The sequence below is a fragment of the Molossus molossus genome, unplaced genomic scaffold (assembly GCF_014108415.1).
Source record: "Molossus molossus isolate mMolMol1 unplaced genomic scaffold, mMolMol1.p scaffold_m16_p_1, whole genome shotgun sequence".
NCBI lineage: Eukaryota > Metazoa > Chordata > Mammalia > Chiroptera > Molossidae > Molossus > Molossus molossus.
The window spans coordinates 51,062,633-51,083,133 of NW_023425344.1; the positions used below are offsets into that span (position 1 = coordinate 51,062,633).

The 20,501-nt window shown below is 38.9% G+C and overlaps 2 protein-coding genes and 1 pseudogene across 4 annotated transcripts in view; 1 reads left to right on the plus strand and 2 right to left on the minus strand.

Moving 5' to 3' along the window:
• JCHAIN (joining chain of multimeric IgA and IgM) overlaps positions 1–20,501 on the minus strand; it is a 46,478-nt gene that overhangs the window by 16,570 nt on the left and 9,407 nt on the right. Inside the window, exon 1 of one of the 3 annotated variants that reach the window (XM_036252687.1) lies at positions 17,234–17,335. The exons of 1 other annotated variant lie outside the window; for it this stretch is intronic. The gene's annotated coding sequence lies outside the window, so the exon portion shown is untranslated. Of the gene's footprint in view, positions 1–16,979; positions 17,013–17,233; positions 17,336–20,501 lie in introns of those variants that run through there. One more of the 3 variants, XM_036252705.1, reaches the window with a different exon arrangement.
• Positions 17,354–19,008, plus strand: UTP3 (UTP3 small subunit processome component). The gene has a single exon (XM_036252662.1). The coding sequence runs from the start codon at positions 17,513–17,515 to the stop codon at positions 18,947–18,949; it is 1,437 nt and encodes a 478-aa protein (XP_036108555.1). The 5' UTR covers positions 17,354–17,512; the 3' UTR covers positions 18,950–19,008.
• On the minus strand, positions 19,253–20,130 carry LOC118624417 (annotated as a pseudogene).

A 20,501-nucleotide genomic window follows, 5' to 3' on the forward strand; every position in this document is an offset into this window, starting at 1 on the left:
AACTGACACAGACACTAGGCTGGGGAAGGCAGGAGCGGGGTGGGGATGGGAAGGACAGTATCAATGGGGGAAAAAGGGGGACATCTATAACACTTTCAACAATAAAAATAATAAGGTACAGCATGGTAATTATATTTAATAATACTGCATTATATTCAGTCGTCCCTCCTTATCTACAGTTTCACTTTCCATGGTTTCAGTTACCCATGGTCAACAGTGGTCTGAAAATATTAAATGGAAAATTCCAGAAATAAACAATTCATAAGTTTTAAATTCTGCACTGTTCTGAGCAGCATGATGAAATCTCGTGCAGTCCTGCTCCATCCCATCTGGGATGTGAATCATGCCTTTGTCCAGCGTGTCCACGCTGTATACGCTACTTATCCACTAGTCACTTAGTAGCAGTCTCAGTTATCAGATCTACTGTCATGATATCACAGAGCTTGTGTTCAAGTAATCCTTCTTTTAACTTAATAATGGCCCCAAACTAAAAGAGTAGTGAGGCTGGCAATTCAAATATTCCAAAGAGAAGCCATAAAGTGCTTCCTTTAATTTAAAAGCTATGTATGTATGGGGAAAAAACAATCTATACAGGGTTCGGTACTATGCAAGGTTTCAGGCATCCATTGGAGGTCTTGGAACGTATCCCTACCGGTAAGGGAGGACTACTGTTCTTGAAAGTTGTGCCCTGGCCGGTTTGCTCAGCGGTTAGAGCATCGGCCTGCGATCCAGAGAGACCCGGGTTTGATTCCCGCTAAGGGCACATACCTCAGTTGCAGTTTGTCCCCAACCCTGGTTCGGTCGTGCGTGCAGGAGGCAGCCGGAGGCAGCCACTCGATGTGTCCCTTTCACGTCAATGTTTCTCTCTCTCTCTCTCTCTCTCTTCCTCTCTCTCCCTCCCACTCTATCTGAACAAAAAATGGAAAAAAAAAAAGTAGAGAAAGTTGTTATGAGAGTAGACCTTAAAGATTCTCATCATAACAACAAAATGGTAATTAGGTGAAGAATATGGTAAATAACCTTATTGTAGTAATCATTTCATAATATATGTGTATCAAATGATCACATTGCACAACTTAATTGTACACAATATTATATGCCAACTAATTTTCAATAAAGCTGGGAAAAATAAAGAAAAATAATATATCCAGTCTTTCTGACTTGGAGGGGAGGCAGAGGACACTTAAAAGAAGTGTTAGCTTTATTTGTAATAACCTAAAACTGGAAACAACCTAAATGTCCATAAATAAATTGGAAAAACAAATTATGGTATATTCATTACTCAGTAATAAAAGTAAATGAATTGTTGATATACACAACAACATGGATGAATCTCAAAATAATTATTCTGAGTGAAAGAAGCCAGACAAAATATTAAAGAGAATACATACTATTTGATTCCATATATTATATATAATACTTAAATATATATTATAGCCCTGGCTGGTTTGGCTCAGCAATTAGAGCAATGGCCCATGGACTGAAGAGTCACAGGTTCGATTCTGGTCAAGAGCATGTACCTTGGTTGCAATTTGATCCCTGGCCCTGGTTGTGGTTGTGCAAGAGGCAACGAATTGATGTGTGTCTCTCACATCGATGCTTCTCTCTCTCTCTCCCCCCTTCTCTCCATCCCACTCTATCTGAAAATCAATGGAAAAATATCCTCAAATGAGGATTAAAAAAATACATATATAATAAAAATATATAATCATATATTTTAAAATATATTATATTTACATTTATATTAAATTCTATATTACATTAAATAAATATATTTTTAATACAATTTTAGAAAATATAAGCAAATCTATAGTGACAGAGAGCAGATATGTCATTATTGTCTGGGAAGGTAAGGACAAGGAGAGGAGAGGAGGGAAGGGTTACAAGAGTGTATGAGGAAATTTGGGGTGAGGATAGTTATGTTTATTACCTGGATTGTAAATATAAATTAACAAGTGTGTATATATGTCAGATGTATCATATTGTTTGGTTCCAATTACATCCTAATTAAGCTATTAAAAAATTCAGAATTCAGTATTTAAGATTATATTAGGTTTTCCTTTAATGTCCTTTATCAAGTAGAGGAACTTCTTTTCTGTTTCTAGTTTGCTGAGAGTGTTTTTTAATCAGAAAGGGATATTGCAATTTTTTCAAATGCTTTTTCTTTGTCTATTGAAATGATCATATGATTTTCCTTTTTAGTTGGCTAATATGGTGAATTACATTCATTTTAAATGTTAAACTAACCTTGCACTCCTGGGATAAACCCCACTTAATCATGATGTAATATCCTTTTTATAAATTGATGGATTCAATTTACTAAAATTATGCTTACAATTTCTGCTTTTAGGTTCATAAAGGACACTGGTCTGGCCTGGCCAGTGTGGCTTAGTGGTTGAGTGTTGACCCATGCACCAAGAGGTCGCCAGTTCAATTCCCGGTCACAGCACATGCCCAGGTTATGGGCCAAATCCCCTATGGGGGGCATTCAGGAGGCAGTCAATCAATGTTCTCTCTCATCGATGTTTATCTCTCTCCCTCTTTCTCTCTCTTTAAAATCAGTAAAGAAAAAAAATTTTTTAAAGGATACTGGTCTGAAATGTTCTTTTATTGTAATATCTTTGTCTGGTTTTGTTATTAGGACAATGCTAGCCCAACAGAATGCATTTAAAAGTATTTCCTCCATTGCAATTTTTTAGAGGAGTTGGTGCAGAATTAGTGTTATTTTTAGTGTTATTTTTCTGTATATGTTTGGCAGATTTCATTAGTGAAGTCATGGCCTAGAAACTCTCTCAAGGCAACAAGCTGCAGCATTACAGAGGTCTCCTCATTTGTTTTGTCTCTCAGAGATCCCTATCCTTCATTGCCTAATGTGCAATGTCTTATAAATCATTGTTTTATAAATTTTGTCAGTTATTTTTTAGTTGTTTCAAGTGGGAGGGTAAATCTTGTCTATCATTCCATCTTGTTTTGAATTGAGTGTCAGAGACTTGAAATTAATAGTAAGTGGGGATAAATGGTGATGGAAAAATAAATGAAGAAAGAAAAAGAAATAAAACTGAGTTTGATATAAATTTTTAGTCTGAATTAGAGTCATATGAATAATCTTTAAAGCAGTTTTAGATTCATAGCAAATAAACCAGACACTTAATAATAGAACACCATCAAAATTATTGAAGCTTCTTAAAACATTGTCAAGGAAAGTAAAAAAAAAAAAAATTTAATTATGGTAATTTAGAAGTAATGAATAGGAGAAAAAAAAGGTTTCATGTCTAAAACTCATTAAACTACTCACTGCTCCAAACTCTTCTCTACATCCAGTCTCACCCCCACAGGTCACTGTCCACCCAGAAGACAGCAATCTTTTCTAAAGGAAAGTAAGACCATACTTGACTTAAAACCATCTAATGGCTTCTCATTGTACTTGGAATAAACTCAAACTCATTATCTTGCCTGACTTCCCACAGCTCTCCCTTTCACTCATCACTCTCCAGCTACTGCTGCTCGGGGCCTTTGAACTTTCTAGTCTTTGTGCACGGGCACTTTCCATACCCTTGCATGGCTGTCCCTCACCATCATCCAAGTCTCAGGTCAAACGTCATTTCCTCGGAGAGAATTTCCCTGGTTGTTAATCATCCTAACCAACTGCCAGTCACTGTTATATTGCCCTATTTTATTTTCTTCATAGTATTTAGTTTTTTTAGTATCTGTCTCCTCCTCATTAGAATAAAAGCTCCTTGAGAACGGCATTGTCTTATTGTTCACTTCTTTTTCCAAGAACCAAGTAAAGAAATGCCTAAAATATACTGATTAACTAAGGGATGAATGGAGGATATTTTCATAAGGAGTTGAAAACTGTCTCTAACTATAAGTCCTCTAACAATATGAGTCTCTTTTTTGGACAGGGTCCATATTGTCAATGTTGCTTTGTATACAATAATCCTAGTGTTATCTGACCAAGTACAAAACACAGAACTGTGATTTTTTTTTAATAAATGCCGCTTAAAATGATATCTCTTTTTGAATATGTTATGTCACTATGGGTTTTTATTAGGTGGAGTCAACTAAAATCCTCTTTTTAAAAAATGTGTTTCTATAAAGTAATAACTTCTCCACATCTAATATTTAAGTAGTTGAGATTTAGGTATTAGATTTAGCATTGGTGTCTAAGTTTTATCTTGCTTGACTCAAACCAACATTACAACCTATTAGATTATTTTTGAGTCCAGATTCTAAAATTTTGCATGTTAGTTATTTCTCTCAGTTTCACAGCATCTACAAACTTGATATTCAAGCCATCAGAATCCCAATTTAGGTCTTTAAGAAAAAGGTTCAACATGGTAGTGCTGAAGATAGACTTCTGAGGCATACATCTAAAGTGCCACCTGTAAGCTAACACCAATCCATTAATAAGCTCATTTGGGTATAGTAGTTCATTTCAAGTTAATTCGTGTAAACCATGCTATCACACAGACTGTAATTCTCCATTTTGTCCATAAGGATAGCATGAATAATTATTAGTAATCTATCTCTCCTCAGCTTCTTTCTTTAATATCATTAAAATCATTTCTTCCCTTAAAAGTCTTTCATAATATAAAAGGCTCCTTGATATCCTGGCATCTTGCCATTTAAACACTTAAAAGAAATGATGATATTTTTTAAGAACTTCTTGGCTTTAAATCCAAGATGTAGCTGAACTCATATTTGGTTTTCCTTTTAATGGATTAAATTCTGCATTTAGTATAACAATTCACTGTTCCCACTTGTTCTTAAACTTTATATGAAAAACAAGTTTTGATAATGAACAGTATTACCCAAAAGAGCTCCAAAAACACAGCTTCTAAAATAAAATACAGGATCATCAGGAACACAGACTTTACACCTTCTCTATATACACTGTATCTCTATCTTCTGTACCCGTGAGGCACTAGACAACTGAAAAGTAACTTTTGAATCGACCCTCAGAAAGATCCTATTAGCACTGTGGGAAAGATCTCTGCCAAGAGAAACTAATATCAAAAGTGATCTCCAAGATAAGTGAAGCAAATTAAAAACATCCAAAAGTAGAAAATACGTGATGTGTATATATATATAAACAATGTAATGAATATATCATTGTCATCAGTTTAATGTTAAACATTCTAAAAGTCCCAAAATTTTAAACATTCTAAATTAATTAATTTTAAATTAATTAATTTTAAACATTAATTAATTAATCTAAATTAATTTTAAACATTCTAAAAGTCCCTGTAGTCACTTAAAGTTCCATAAATCCATTGTACATAAAGTTACTCACAAAGATTAAAGAGGGACTTTTTCTATGACAATAGTGAGCTAAAGGTTGATCTGACTAACAATTTCTTCCTCCCTACAAAGATTCTGGCTAGGTTTCTCTGGACTTCCCAAAACCCCTGGAGAGCACTCTCTCTCCAACTCCACAAAAGCAGGCATAACTTATCAAGCATTGTTATCAACAAAAATTTTAAGATATGTTTAATAATGTTAAGGAGGATATGAATGATTATAACTGTCTTTGCCATGCTTTATTTCTTATACCAAAGTGTAGTATATAGGTGTTTGTTATATTATCCTTCACAACTTACATATTCATAATAAATTAAAAACAATTGAGTTATTATCCAAAAAAGACCAAATGTCACTCCAAACAATGAATGTCTATCCCTTCCCTTTCAGAATCCTAATTTTGGATCTATTTAGTCAGTTAAGAATTAAATAATGACCCCACATTTTTAATATTATTTGTAGGTTAAGCAAATGCTTAACATTAAATACAGAATTAAGAATAATAAACTTTACTTCCAAAATTAACTTCTAATCTTCTCATCTAAGCATATATAAATGCATTATACACAATTGTACTTTTTCTACAAACTATTTTGTGTTCCTTTTTGTCACATACATTTTACATACCATTTTCCAAAAATTGATATAGAAGCCATGTTAACCTTTGAAGTAGCTACATAATATTCCATTATGTTGATATACCATGGTGGCCATTTGAGGTTACCCCATTTACAGTTAAACCAAAAGCTATTTTTCAACAAATATGTGTTGTAGAGCTAATATGCATCTGATATGCTGAACCCTTGCTGCTAAAATAAAAATGACCATGACCAACCAGGCTCTGCCCTCCCAGAGAATATATACTAGCAGGGAAGACAGATAAGGAAAACAAAATAAGTTTGTAATAAGTGCAGTGAAGGAAATAGACAAAGTATTGTGACAGAGAGCATCAGGGGTAGTAGGGTTGACATAGTCTACTTTAGAAGATACTCAGGAAAGGCCTCTCAGAAAAGATAATATCTAGGCTGCAACAAGAGCAAATGAAAAAGAGCCTGTACTGGCATAGGGAATATAGTCAGTAATATTGGACTATGTATGGTGCCAGGTGGGTACTGGAAATATCAGATCACTTTATAAAGCATATGATTGTCTAACCACTACGCTTTACACCTAAAACGAATATAAAATAATAATGAATATATATATATATATATATATATATACACACACACACACACACACACACACACACTCACACACACACATACATACATAAAATGGGTGGGGAGCCTGTATTAGTTTACTATGCTCCCCTAACAAATTATAAACTGAGTGGCTTAAAACAACACAAATGTATTATTTCATAATTCTGTAAATCAGCAGCCTGGGTAGGCTAAGCTAATTCCTTTTCTCCACTTTCACAATGTGAAAACAAGGTGCAGGCCAACTTAGCTCTAATTCTGAAGCTCTGGGAGAGAATCTACTTCCTAGTTCATTCATGTTATGCCAGAATTCAGTCCCTTGTGGTTTTAGGGCCAAGGTCCCCATTCCTTTGCCTGCTACCAGATGGAGGTTGTCCTCAGCTTCTAGATGCTGACAGCAATCCCTGACTGGTGGCCCACTCGATCTTCAAAGCTAGCAACAGTACACCAAGTCCTTCTCATGCTTCAAATCTCTCTGACCTATGCTTTTGCCTCATCTCTCCTGCTTCCAGCCAGAGGAAGTTCTCTGTTTTTAGGGGTTCATGTGACTACATTGGGCCCCTTTAGATAATCAAAGATAATCTTCCCATTTTAAGGCCCATACCTTTCATCACATCTCCAAAGTATCTTGCTATGTAACGGATAAGATATTGACAGGTTCTAGGAATTAGGGCATGCACATATTTTGGAGGAATATTATTCTGCCTACTACAGAGTCAGATAAACTTGTTTTCCAAGAAGAAAGGAAACAGCAAGTAAAAGGCCCCAGATAGGAAAAGGTTGGTCTGCACAGGACAGGTAGCAGGGAGGAAGGCCCCTGGAGCAGCAGCACAGTGAAGGGGAGAGCCACAGCAGATGATGCCATGTACTTCTTTATAAGAGTAATCCCCTCCCCCATTTGAATTATACAACTTTAGAGTCTATTTTGAATTTTAGAATCAGTTTTAGTCCTACTAAAGCACTGGTTCTCAACCTTCCTAATGCCGCGACCCTTTAATACAGTTCCTCATGTTGTGGTGACCCCCAACCATAAAATTATTTTCGTTGCTACTTCATAACTGTAATTTTGCTACTGTTATGAATCACCATTGAAAATATGTGTTTTCAGATGGTCTTAGGCGATTCCTGTGAAAGGGTCGTTCAACCCCCAAAGGGGTCACGACCCACAGGTTGAAAACTGCTGAAAGCTAAAGGTGGAACACAAACTTCCTAACTTCCAATTCATTTTACCTCCCACAAAAACAAAGCCAGTATTATTTCTTTCACATTTCTATGGAGAAATTTCTACTCTAATTGATCATTTTTAACCCTAAACATTTTGGTTCTTGCATGCAGAATTTCTTCAAATATTTATCTGTATCCAGTGTATGTAAAATTTATATTAAGACATCAGGAAGCAACAGCTACATTAACAAAAACTCAAACATGAGGAAGACACTGCATCCTAAGATTTTCAAAAAATCTTTAAATTAAGACAGAAAATTGAATTGTCTTTCTTTCCAGTGGCTTTCCACATAGACTTTTAGGGTAGTGTTTTGTGGTTAAATGTTTATGAGGAGAACGGCACCTGTGTTGTGGTTTGTTTTTAAATAAACTTGCACCTGCAGGGGCTTTTCATAGAACAGCTGTTTGGGATATTACATGTCATTCATCTGACCATTATGCAGAGCTCTTTCCACACTACCTTGGGGGCAGGTCTTAATCCACTAACCGACTATTTCCAAAAATTCATTTGAAAAACAACAGATTAGATTTCATGATAATTTCTCTAGAGACACAATAGTAAACAACGTTCCCAGTAAACCTCTCCAAGAGTATCTCTTCCAATTCATTAACTCCAGTGGTGTGGTCTCTCACTGCTGTAAGGAAATTCTCATCTATTTTCAGAGGGAGCCTTTGCTCTAGTCAAATATGTCTGCTTTCATTTTCCTGTACATGATTAGCTAATTCCTGTTTCAGAATCTTTTTTTACTCTGACATTTTCCTCGCTATAAATTTCTTTTTCGTTCCTGCCAATCCTTGTCAAAATCTGAAAATCTTTAAAACTAATTCTAGTAAGGCTTTCCTGCTTAATATCATCCAATTCTGTTCACCACATTTCTCTCTGTTTCTTAATTACTAATAAATTGATCTTATACTTCTTTATGTAATTTTACACAAGCTGGCATCTTACTTTCCATTTTTATCTCTTTTATGCATATATGGATAAAATGATCTCTTATTCTAAATTAATTCTTCCTAGATGCAGAGAGGGGTTCATAAAGAGCAGTAGCAATTGGTACCCCAAAAAATGATATGAGAAACAACAAAAGAGAACTATAAAGACTCGGTAAATTGGGATAAAAATAACATTTTTCTTGCTCTAACTCTTCTATTCTGAGTTTTTACATCATATGTGTCATACTATCTGTTTTCCCAAATAACAAAGTAAAAAGCATAAATTCATAGCGGGAACTATCCAGTCAATTATTTTTAAAATAACTGATGCCTTCTTTCAAGATAATCATCATAAATATTTTGTGTCTCTCTCTCAAATTTCAAATAAGTTGCTTTAGCCCAAAAGATGTGCTACAATTGATTATGTCCCTACTAATTTTGCAACATTATAGCTATAAATATATTGTATAGTCTAATAATTAACAATACCTAAAATAACATAATACTTTGCACTGTAAAGATATGTCTTAAGAGACACATATACTCCATCTGCCATCTTCCTCCTGAACAAAGAGCAAAGACCCTGGAGTCAGATTGTCTGGGCTTAAATGGAACCTTAGTAAGTTATTTAACCTCTCTTTTCCAAAATTTCACCTATAAAATGAGCATGACTATAGTACACACTTCATAGGATTGATCAAAATAAATGTAAAGCACCCAGAACATGGCTATACCATATAAACACCCAATTATTTTAGCATCCATTATTGTTACTATTTTATGTTGAGAAAAGATGGCATCTTCTTTCAGACTAATGTAAATGTTAAGCTATTATGGTAGGCAGGAAAGTGGCCCATCAAAGATATCCTTGTCTAATTCTCAGATCGTATGAATATGTTATGCTACATGGCAGGGGGAATGTAGGTTGCAGATGGAATTAGGTTGCTAAACGGCTAACCTTCAAATGGGGAGATTATCCTGGATTATCCAGGGGGGTCTCTTATGAGGGTCCTTATAAGAGAAAAAGGTAGGCAGGAGAGTCGATGAAAAAGTGAGAGAGAGGTTTGAAGATTCTGCACTTCTGGTTTTGAAACTGAATGAATAAGCCATAGCCAGGGAATGCAAGCAGCATCGAGAAGCTGGAAAAGTCAAGGAAACAGAATCTCTCCTACAGCCTCCAGAAGGAACACAGCCCCGCTAACACCATTTTAGCGCAATGAGACCATGTCAGACTTACCTACAGAACTGTAAGGATAAATAATAAATTTGTATTGTTATAAGCCACTAAGTTTGTGGTGACTTATTATAGCACCAATAGGAAGTTAATATAGCTATCTTATGGCTAATAATTAATTTCCTTGTATAACTGGGACAACCACTTATTTTTATTTGAAAGGATTTTTCTTTAAGACACTGAAATAAAGTTGACATTCCAGCAAATATGGTTTTGTGGTCTATAAGGCTAATGTTGTTTACCGGACCCTTAATTTAAATGGTCATTCATTCCTTTATTCTTTCAACAACTATCTATTGGCACCTACTCCGACAGGGATACAAGTGAATGAGATAAGTATAACCTTCGATCAGATGAGTGTGCAGTCTATTGGGAAATGATAACATATATTTACATGATGCCATAGAAGCACAGATGTTGGGGGGAAGGGGAAGGCAGGGTCAAGGAAAGCTTCCCAGAGGAACTAATGTCTATGATGAGACTGAGAGATGAGTAGAAGTCAGGCAAAAAAGCACCGAACATAACACTGACAATTTAGAGTTGAGAGAAAACATGACTATTCGAGGAAATGAATGTTCAATATGGCAATATGAGTCCAGAGACGACATTCATTATATATTTCAACATATCTACCCTTCAGCACCTACTAAGTGCTGTGTGCTGTGCAAAAATAAAATATTTTACAGAATGTAAATTTGGCATTATTATATGATATGGTTGTGGAGTAATGATTTTATATAGACAACTATAAAATTAAGCTTGATTATTAAATATCTTCATTCAGTTCCTTAGCAACATGAAACAAGTTTTCAAATATAGTATCAGGATTTTAGTGATTTATATAAAAGGAAACTCTTAAATAAAGTGTTCACTGCTACTTTAAACATTAATTGTAGTAGTTAGTAATCACAGTATGAAATAATGCTTGGCAATCAGTGTAGGCAAAAATAAGTTGAAAGAAAATATTTTACAGTGAATAAACAATTTTATCAAAATTACAGAAGCAAAAACAAAACAATAAATCTGCCCCAAATTAAGCAATGAAGGCAAAATAGACCACCCTCTGGATTATATCCTCTGGTTATACTTTATCATTATTTGCCTATACACATCTACTGCATTCATGCTTTCCAAGGTTCCAAAACAAAACTGGAGGGATTCAATATAGCTGATACCTCCTGACTCCTATTTTTCTGCCTTTGTATTGATTGAAATTGAAACCATATCTCTGAATAATCTTAATCTATAAATCTAAAGGGCCAAGTTTTTTCAATACACACTGAAGTATATGTCTCTGGGCCCTAAAAGTTTTTCATTAGTGATAAAATATAGACTAGGGCACAATATAATAAAATGGTTCAGAAAACCAACTTCAAAATGAGAGAGACTTGAGTTTAACCACCAGTTACGTAACCTTGGACAAATTATTTCACATTTCTGAGCCTGATCTGTGAAGAGGCATAATAATGGCACCTTGCTTATAGACATATCATGAGAATTAAATAAGATAATGTACCTAAAGTACCTAGAACAGTGCCTCATACGTAATTAGTATCTCCCAAAATAGTCAATGTCATTGACAATAGCAAGAGGAGAAAGCCCAGAGAGGTAAAAATATGAGCTTAGCACACATGAAGGTTTTATTCAGATGTATTTTGGTGGTGGTGGTAGTAATTTTTCACAGGATAAGTTTAGAGATCTTAAATGTTAATAAGTTTAAATTAAACATTTAATTGCTTGTAGCTTGCTTATTAATCCAAACCTTTTAAATTTGATACTTGATGACAGATAGTCCTACATCTGTAGTGACAGGCAGGTAGTATACCTTTCTGGTCTACTAGTTTAAGTTTTTTTGTTTTGTTTGTTTTTCATCCTCACCTGAGGACATTTTTGCATTTATCTTCAGATAGAGCAGGAGGGAGAGAACGGGAAAGAGAGAGAGAAACATCAATGTGAGAGAGATGTATCGAATGGTTGCCACCCACACAACCCCAACCGGGGCCAGGGACAAACTGCAACCGAGGTACATGCCCTTAGCGGGAACTGAACCCAGGAAGGCCATCTAAGAATAGAGATGTGGGGCAACCTAAGAAAATGCCAAGAGAAAGAAATCTCAAAAAGAGAACAATGAGTACTGTAGTTTGGCTATAATGTAGAATTCCTCAAGGAAAGTACTAGGACAGCAGCTGGAAAAACAAGTTGGGGCCAGATAAAGGCAGGCCCTGAATATCAGGATAAGAGCTAAAGACTTTGTACTATAAAGGACTGAATAAAGAAAAAATTTGACCATCAAAGCTATAATTACCATTAAATCAATAGTTAATGTATAATCATATTTATAAGGTTCCTCATGACAAGAAAAAACAAAAAGGGACTAAAATAATGTTTAGAAAATAATTATACAGTACTTCATTGGATTAGAGTTTGGAAGAGAAACCAGCGTCACAATTTTATTAAAGTCTTCATTTTTGTGATTAAAGCTAGCAAACCAGTCTTTTTCTTTATTTTTTTCATTAAAAGCTTAAAAGGGTTCATATGTTTATCCCATATTTTAGTAGAAGTTCTACATTTTAGTTCCAAATCATTTGTGGGATTTTTGTGTCTTTAAATAAACATAAACCTTAGTTGCAAAAATAATCTAAAACCTACTGGTTTCAGAGTAAGTGGTTTCCAACAGAAATGAGAGCAGATGGCAACTATACTTCATCTCTTCCATTTTCTTCCTTCACCTAAATATAATCCTTCTTTCTTTTTTGCACCCAAAAATAGTTCAAGGAGTTTCTGTGATTATATTAAATTATCTAAATAAGCTGATAAATAGTAACACCAAGAATACATTGTTCCATTATTACTCTCATATCAAATTATTTTTACTGTGACTAATTCTCTGAGCATAAAAAAGAAACTACTTCTTTAATAACTTCAGTCATCAAAACCTAGTCTGTGACACTGGAATAAAACATTAATATATAGTTAACTATTAGCTTAAGTTCACAAAAGTCATATATTAAATATTTCATCTTTTAAATGTTACTTTTAAGTTTTTTAAAAAAACTGTGCTGATGACTGGAGAAGCACAAAAGATACTGCAAGTCATTGTAAAAAGCTACTAATTTGACACCGACCTAGATTCTAGGATTTAAAGAAATGATTACTTGGATCCAGACTTAACAGGGCCCAAACACTTAGCAGAAGGAAAGCAGTCTAAGTATAAATAAAGGTAAGTATGAAACAGAGAAATGCAAAACAAGGAAGTTCTTCACCCTGTGTGAAGAGGCCAGGAAAGGCTTTTAAGGTGACATTTAAAATTAGTCTTAAAGGATAAATAAGAGTTCTCGAGAAAGTATAAAGGAAACATGTGAAAGCCAAGGAGGCAAGAAAAAGCACAGCCAGCACAAAGTTCATGAGGAAACTTGTAAATGGAATTATTTACATATTAACTATTGATTCGATGATACTTATAGCTTTGATGACAAAGGTCTTTTGAAACACAGTTCACATACTTTTTTTTCTTTAGTCAGCCTTCATTCTCCATAGAATAAAGGCTTTAGTTCTTAGTGTGTGTGTGTGTGTATTATTTATAACATACATGCATATGAAAAAAACATATGCAATGCTATGTCCTACATGGTGGCAGTGAGACTCTAGTAAGATGTAAAGATGTATGCAGAAGTCAGGTCAAAAGGAATGTGAACTTGATCCTATAGATGTTGGGAAGCTTTTAAAGGACTTTAAATTAGGGACCTATATGGTCATTTTTTGTGTGCTTATTTGTCTTCATTGAACCTCAGATGCAAACAGCTATTCTACTCAGTTCCTGGTACATTCTCATTATTAGTCCCTGGAAGGTTCTTCTCCTATTCCTTTTAATCTCCAAGCCTCAATCCATTCCTTGCCCCCTCCATAAGCAACTGTCCTTTCATATTTAAATATGGGTTTGTTTGTTTTTTAGTGATTTTTAGAGAGAGGGGATGGGAGAAGGAGAGAGAGAAAAACATCTGTTCGAGAGAGAAACATCGATTGGCTGCCTCCTGCATGTCCCCTACTGGGGATTAAGCCTGACACCCAGGTATGTGCCTTGACCAGGAATAGAACCAGAGACTTCTTAGTGCATGGGAGGACACTCAACCACATAAGCCACAACCGCCAGGCCTGTCCTTTCATATTTAATGTACATTATTTTGTTTGTATATATCTTTCAAATTACTACTGTTGTACTGTGCATTCGTTTCTAATTTATGTGAATGATATTGCATTACATGTCTGATGTTTTACTCTTTTCCCTCAGCATATTGTTTTTAAGAACGATTTATGATGCTATATGGAAGATATGTAATCTACTATTTCCAACTACTGTGTAGTTAAAATGGTCATATAATTTACAATGGAAATCCTGGGAGTAAAAGGGGGTGCTATTAATGATTACACTGGAATAAGAGGTTAAACAGGGCTGTACAAGGCAAACCAAGATGCATGGTCACTCTATGTTCCTAAATTCCATGCTGTTCATCCATGACATTTTATTGATCTCCTCTTCCAAAGATGAGCATCCAGGTTGTCTCCAACTCCCTGCTTTCAATAATAGCTTTTCAAACAGCTTAATACAGGTCCCACATGGAGCAGTGTGAGAATTTGTTTCTAAGCCAAAAAGATTTCTGTAATATTTATAAATTTCTGATAAGTAATTATGAGGCCACTGAAAAGATGAGCAAAGAGACAGAAAAGTAAATTGCAAAGCAATGTTCAAAGAACAAAAAGTGGTAAAGCACTTCAGTTAGAATGGAAGGTTTTAGTAGAGGGTAATGAAAGATATGACTAGCTGGAAAGTTTGCTTTGAGGCAAACGTGGGAGGGCCATGCATATTATGAACTATTATCTTGATGGTAACTGAGAGTCACTGAAAGTTTTGAATGAGGGTGTGAGACGATGGAAATGGTATTCTAGGCAGATATATCTGACAATACTGAATCAAATGGACAAGAGACTGGAAATGAGAAGACGTATTGAGAGAATATTTGAAAGCCAGTATAATACAGTAAGTAGTTAGCTAGGATACAGTATGGATTTTGAAGCCAGCTATCTGGATTCAAATTTAATTCCACCAGTTAGGTACTAGACTTATGACCTCATTTAAATTCCATATACCTCAATTTCCTAGGTTGGAGATTATTATAGTACCTTCCTCAAAGCTGAGTATCAAAAGGACCTAGCACATAATAACTGCTCTCATTATTAGCAATTATCATTATTGCTGCATCATCCAGAAAGAAACTGAGATCAATTTAGCTAATCTGGTGGTAGAATACCTTCAACAACCAGAACTCATGCCCAGAAGGAAGTATGTTAATATGACGCATAATGTGTCATTCAATGGAAAAATATCCTTGGTGAGGATTACCAAAGAAAAAAAAAGTTCAACTTCCAACAACCTATATTTGAAAGTACGTATCAAAATATTAACTCTGAACCTATCATATGTAATGTCTAAAACTTAAACACTGAATTATTCTAAGATTATAGGGGTCCTTTCATACTTCTAGGCCTAGTAATACTTCTAAAGACAAAGTTGACTAAGTCTTCCCTTATTACCACCCTCTTCCTCAAATACTTTAATCTGTGCTCTTGTATTTTATTTTTTCATCCACCCAGCAAAATATACCTTCTGGGCCCTGGCTGGTTTGGCTCAGCGGTTAGAGCGTCGGCCAGCCGTCTGGAGAGACCCGGTTCGGTTCCTGCTAAGGGCACGTACCTGGGTTGCAGTTTGTCCCCGGCCCGGGGTTGGTCATGCGGGTGGCAGCCCCTTGATGTGTCCCTTTCATGTCGATGTTTCTCTCTCTCTCTCTTCCTCTCTCTCCCTCCCACTCTATCTGAACAAAAAATGAAAAAATGTCTTCGGGTGAGGAATATATATATATATAATATATATATACATACACACACACACACACACCCTCCGGGAAAGGTCTGAAACTCCTTCACATCGAAGAGGGAAAGAGGTAACAGCTGAGTGCGAAAGCCTCGTGTGGGAGCCCTGCCCCTGGTTTCTGTGCCAGATTTGCTAATGTAATCCTAACTCTGTTATCACATGTATAAAAAGTTGGAATTAATGATTCCGAAATCCATTCCAACCCAGGTTATCGTCCTTAGGGGTGTTTGCAGCCTTATGCAGCCTTCATTCACTCCGTTTTATGCAGCACCTGAGACAGACAGGTAATCAAATACTGGAACTTCAATACTTATTAAGCAAACCTTGACTGGTCACTTCTCTGTGCCAGGCACTGTACTGGGTGCTTGCAATATCAGTGTTTGTAGAGATCTATTAGGTAATGTACAACTGAGGACAACACAACTAAGGGAGTTGAGATCAGAGGCGATGCTCAAGCTGTCTCTTCAATACAGTTGAAATCCCCCAAGGTTGGGGCGAGTACTAAATCCTGTTTAAATAAGGATGGCGTCTATAAACAGCGACGTAAAAGGCATTAAGAGTGTTTTCAGCAGCTGGAGCCTGGGGAACGCAGGGAGGTATTCGCACATGTAATTTGGCATGTTTTGCATGATTGCTTGATTAACGCCCGTCCCCCGCTAGACCACAGGTTCCACCAGTGTGGCGACAGCGTCTGCTTTCGCCCACCACTCTTCTCCCAGGCCTAACCCTGCCTCGTGCTCAATACCTGCTGAAAACCTGCATGCCACCGAGTTAAAATGTGTCATTTCCACAGTATCTTGAAGAGTGAACCTCCTCCGCTAAAAGAAAGAGAAATCGCAGTGCCTTGCAGCCTGCTGGAGTCCTCGGAGAGTCAAACCCGCGAGCGGGCTGTCTTCCCTCCGTCGGCCTCGGGCACCAGCCCCGGGCAGTCCCGGAGCCCTGGGGCAGGCACCGGAGGCGGGCTGGCCTGCGCCCCGGGCCGGCCTGCGCCCCCGCCGGGAGCCGACGCCAGGACTGCGCAGTCTAGCGGCGCCTCGGTCCGGTGCCCGGAAATGCATTTGCACGTTACGGAGACAAAAACAACCTGATTAGCTCCTCGACTAAAATGTGGACGGCGAGACAAAACAATTCCAGTAACCCAAGAAACCCTACACACCCGCGCTCGGCTCCGTGTGGAGACGCCGGCACACGCGCAGTACAGCTCCCTGAACAGCGCGGGAGGCCTCCCCTGGGCGTGGAGGCAGAGCGCCCTCTACTGGCCCAGGCGATCTCGCCTCGCGGTTCCGTCGCTATACCCGCCCCTCCGCCCCCGGCCCGCCCGGCTCGCGAGAGTAAGAAGTCTCCCTAAGGGGTTCTACGGAACTAAACTTCCTACACCCATTGTTCCCACACGGAAAATTTTTAATTCACCTTAATCTATTGGCATTAAAGGGCCGAGCGAAAAGGGAGGTGTTCTTATCGTAACTTGGCGGACGGGGCAGAGCGGAAGTCCTCGCTCACACGCCACACGGAGAGCATCCTGGGAGCCGGAAGTAGGTAGAAAGTCCTGCAGTCGACCGAACACCGGCAAGTTCGCGTGGTGGGAGAGCGCGTGGCGCTTTCAAGACGCGTGTTGCTGGAGCGCGTGACTCGTGTGCGGTCAGAGGTGCGGATAATTCGGCCTCGGTGTTGAACCCGGGACCGCGAGCTATGGTGGGGAGATCCCGGCGGCGCGGAGCGGCCAAGTGGGCAGCTGTGCGAGCCAAGGCAGGTCACGGCCCAGCAGACGAAAAGGAAGACGATGTGGAATTGCCACCCTCACCAGGGGACTCCAGCTACTACCAAGATAAGGTAGATGATTTCCATGAGGCCCGATTTCGAGCCGCCTTGGCCAAGGGCTGGAGCGAAGTAGAGAGTGGGGACGAGGAGGAGGATGGCAACGAGGAGGAGGAGGTGCTAGCTCTCGATATTGCCGATGAGGACGAAGAAGATGGAGAGAGTGCGGGGGATGAGGAGGAGGAGGAGGATGATGGTGGGAGCTCAGTGCAGAGTGAAGCTGAGGCCTCTGTGGATCCCAGTTTGTCGTGGGGTCAGAGGAAAAAACTTTACTATGACACGGACTATGGTTCCAAGTCCCGAGGCCGGCAGAATCAACAAGAAATAGAGGAGGAGGAAAGGGAGGAGGAGGAAGAGGCACAGCTCATTCAGAGGCGCCTAGCCCAAGCCCTGCAAGAGGATGATTTTGGGGTTACCTGGGTGGAGGCCTTTGCAAAACCTCAGGTGCCCCAGGTAGAGGAGTCTGAGACACGGGTTGTGAAGGATTTGGCAAAAGTTTCGGTGAAAGAGAAGCTGAAAATGCTGAGGAAAGAATCACCAGAGCTCTTGGAGCTGATAGAAGACCTTAAAGTTAAATTGGCAGAGGTGAAAGATGAGCTGGAGCCTTTGTTGCAGTTGGTGGAGCAAGGGGTCATTCCACCTGGAAAAGGAAGCCAATACCTGAGGACCAAGTACAACCTCTATTTGAATTACTGCTCCAACATAAGTTTTTATTTGATCCTGAAAGCTAGGAGAGTCCCTGCACACGGACATCCTGTTATAGAAAGGCTTGTTACCTACCGAACTTTGATCAACAAGCTGTCAGTTGTGGATCAGAAGCTGTCCTCTGAGATTCGTCATCTACTCACATTTAAGGATGATGCTGGAAAGAAAAAACTAAATACACAAGCAAAATCCACCAAGGCCAAAGCAAAATCTGTTTCAGAGACTACTGCTGCTGCCACTGCCTCTGCCATTACAGATATGTCTGATGATTCCAGTTTTGATGATGCTGCACTGAAATACTATAAAGAAATAGAAGACAGGCAAAAGTTAAAGAGAAAGAAAGAAGAAAATAGTACTGAACAACAGGCTCTTGAAGATAAAAATGCAAAGAGAGCCATTACCTATCAGATTGCCAAAAATAGGGGACTTACACCTAGGAGAAAGAAGATTGATCGCAATCCCAGAGTGAAACACCGAGAGAAGTTCAGAAGAGCCAAAATTCGCAGAAGAGGCCAGGTTCGTGAAGTTCGCAGAGAAGAGCAGCGTTATAGTGGTGAACTATCTGGAATTCGTGCAGGAGTCAAAAAGAGCATTAAGCTTAAGTAAAGATTTTGCTTTAAGTTTTTTTTTTTTTTAGTCAGATCAATAAATTTTCATTTTAACTAGTGAAGTGATTGTATTAATATATAATACCTAACCTTAAATTTTTTTACTCTAAACATTATGACATGATGTGAGAACTACATGATAGTAAGTTACCACAAACTGGTGGGTTTGCCCAAGGTCAGAACTGTGGCAGGAGGTCCTGGGGCGGGGGGCTTCCCTGCCCCACAATAGGTTCATTTCTTGCCTGGCGGAAACTTTTGGCATTTGGCAGTTTGGCAGGGACAGAGGACAGATAAATGGCTATCAGATACAGACTGTTGGAGGGCCTGTAGAAATGGAGTGGGGAGGGCAAATCGATAGCATCCTCCTGTTGTCCTCCCGTTCCTGTTCCTGCCCCTGCATGGTCATGGGCTGAGTTGTGGAGGCCGCTGGGTTCCTTGGTCATCTTAGGGCTGATGATGATGCTGTTGGTGACACGGAGCTCATACCAGCCTGCCTAGAACTGGGTGACCTTGCCCCCATGCTGGAAGAGGATATGACAGACACCTGGAGGGTAATCTGAGAAGGTGTGGAAGACCTCTGTCTACTTGCATCGTTCCACTGGTGGATGGTCACAGCTAGGGGCTCAAAGGAGGCCAAGGCGATGTAATTGGCTGAGACCAACTGTACTCAGATGTAGGTACAGCCACAGTCTTGCTCTGGCAGCAAACCAGTCCTTAATCACAATGTCAGGCGAATTATGTCCATTAATTCCTCCCAGTAGCCCTCAGCTTTGAAGTCCACCATCTGGGGCTTGAAGCATAACCCAAAGGATGTGACGAAGTACTTCTTGACTTTGGAGTCAGAAAAACCTTTCCTATGGGTTCCAGGTAAGTTCTCCACCTTCCACTGGCCCCCTCCATCCTAGTCGATTTGCCAGGATCTCATACCCTCTTCAGGATTTGGGTTGTGTAGGAGGTTCCTGCAGAGGCTGCACAGAAAATAAAAATCTTCCAGTCAGCCACAGGTTCGTCACAGCCCTCACACAGGCTCTTGTGTTTCCAGAGGGTCACAACATCAATGAGGTCACGCCAGAGGCTGCAGACAGGGCGGCAGTCCAACAGCAGCTGGTGGGTAAGCACGAATGTGAATACCTCCAGCAGGATGTTCTCAGGCAGTTTACTGATGCTGACCAGGGCCATAGCTGTGGAGGGGGTGGGGTGCACACACAGGCCGGCGGGGGCAACAACAGGGGTTATGAGCCCTGACCAAGGAGGTGGACTCCTCAGATCCCAGGGTCCCCTAATGCTACTTCCCCTCCCGGGACTGTCAGGACCTGTCACCCCCTGCAGGTCCTCACTGGGCCCCTGTCACCCCTGCAGGTCCTCTAGCTGGGCCCAACCAGGCTCGGGTGGGACCAGAGCTCCACCCTAACCTTAAATCTTAAAAATTCTTGTCAACAGGGAAATTCGTTTGGGATATAGCTCAATGTATTTGTCCTTTAATTTATGTTAAGGTCATACTAGGGACTGTGGGAGCAATATACAGATGCTTGGGAAAAGAGATGGTGTTG

Bases quoted from the DNA above. Each gene is read 5' to 3' on its own strand.
- UTP3 (XM_036252662.1), top strand. From the start codon at position 17,513: ATGGTGGGGAGATCCCGGCGGCGCGGAGCGGCCAAGTGGGCAGCTGTG.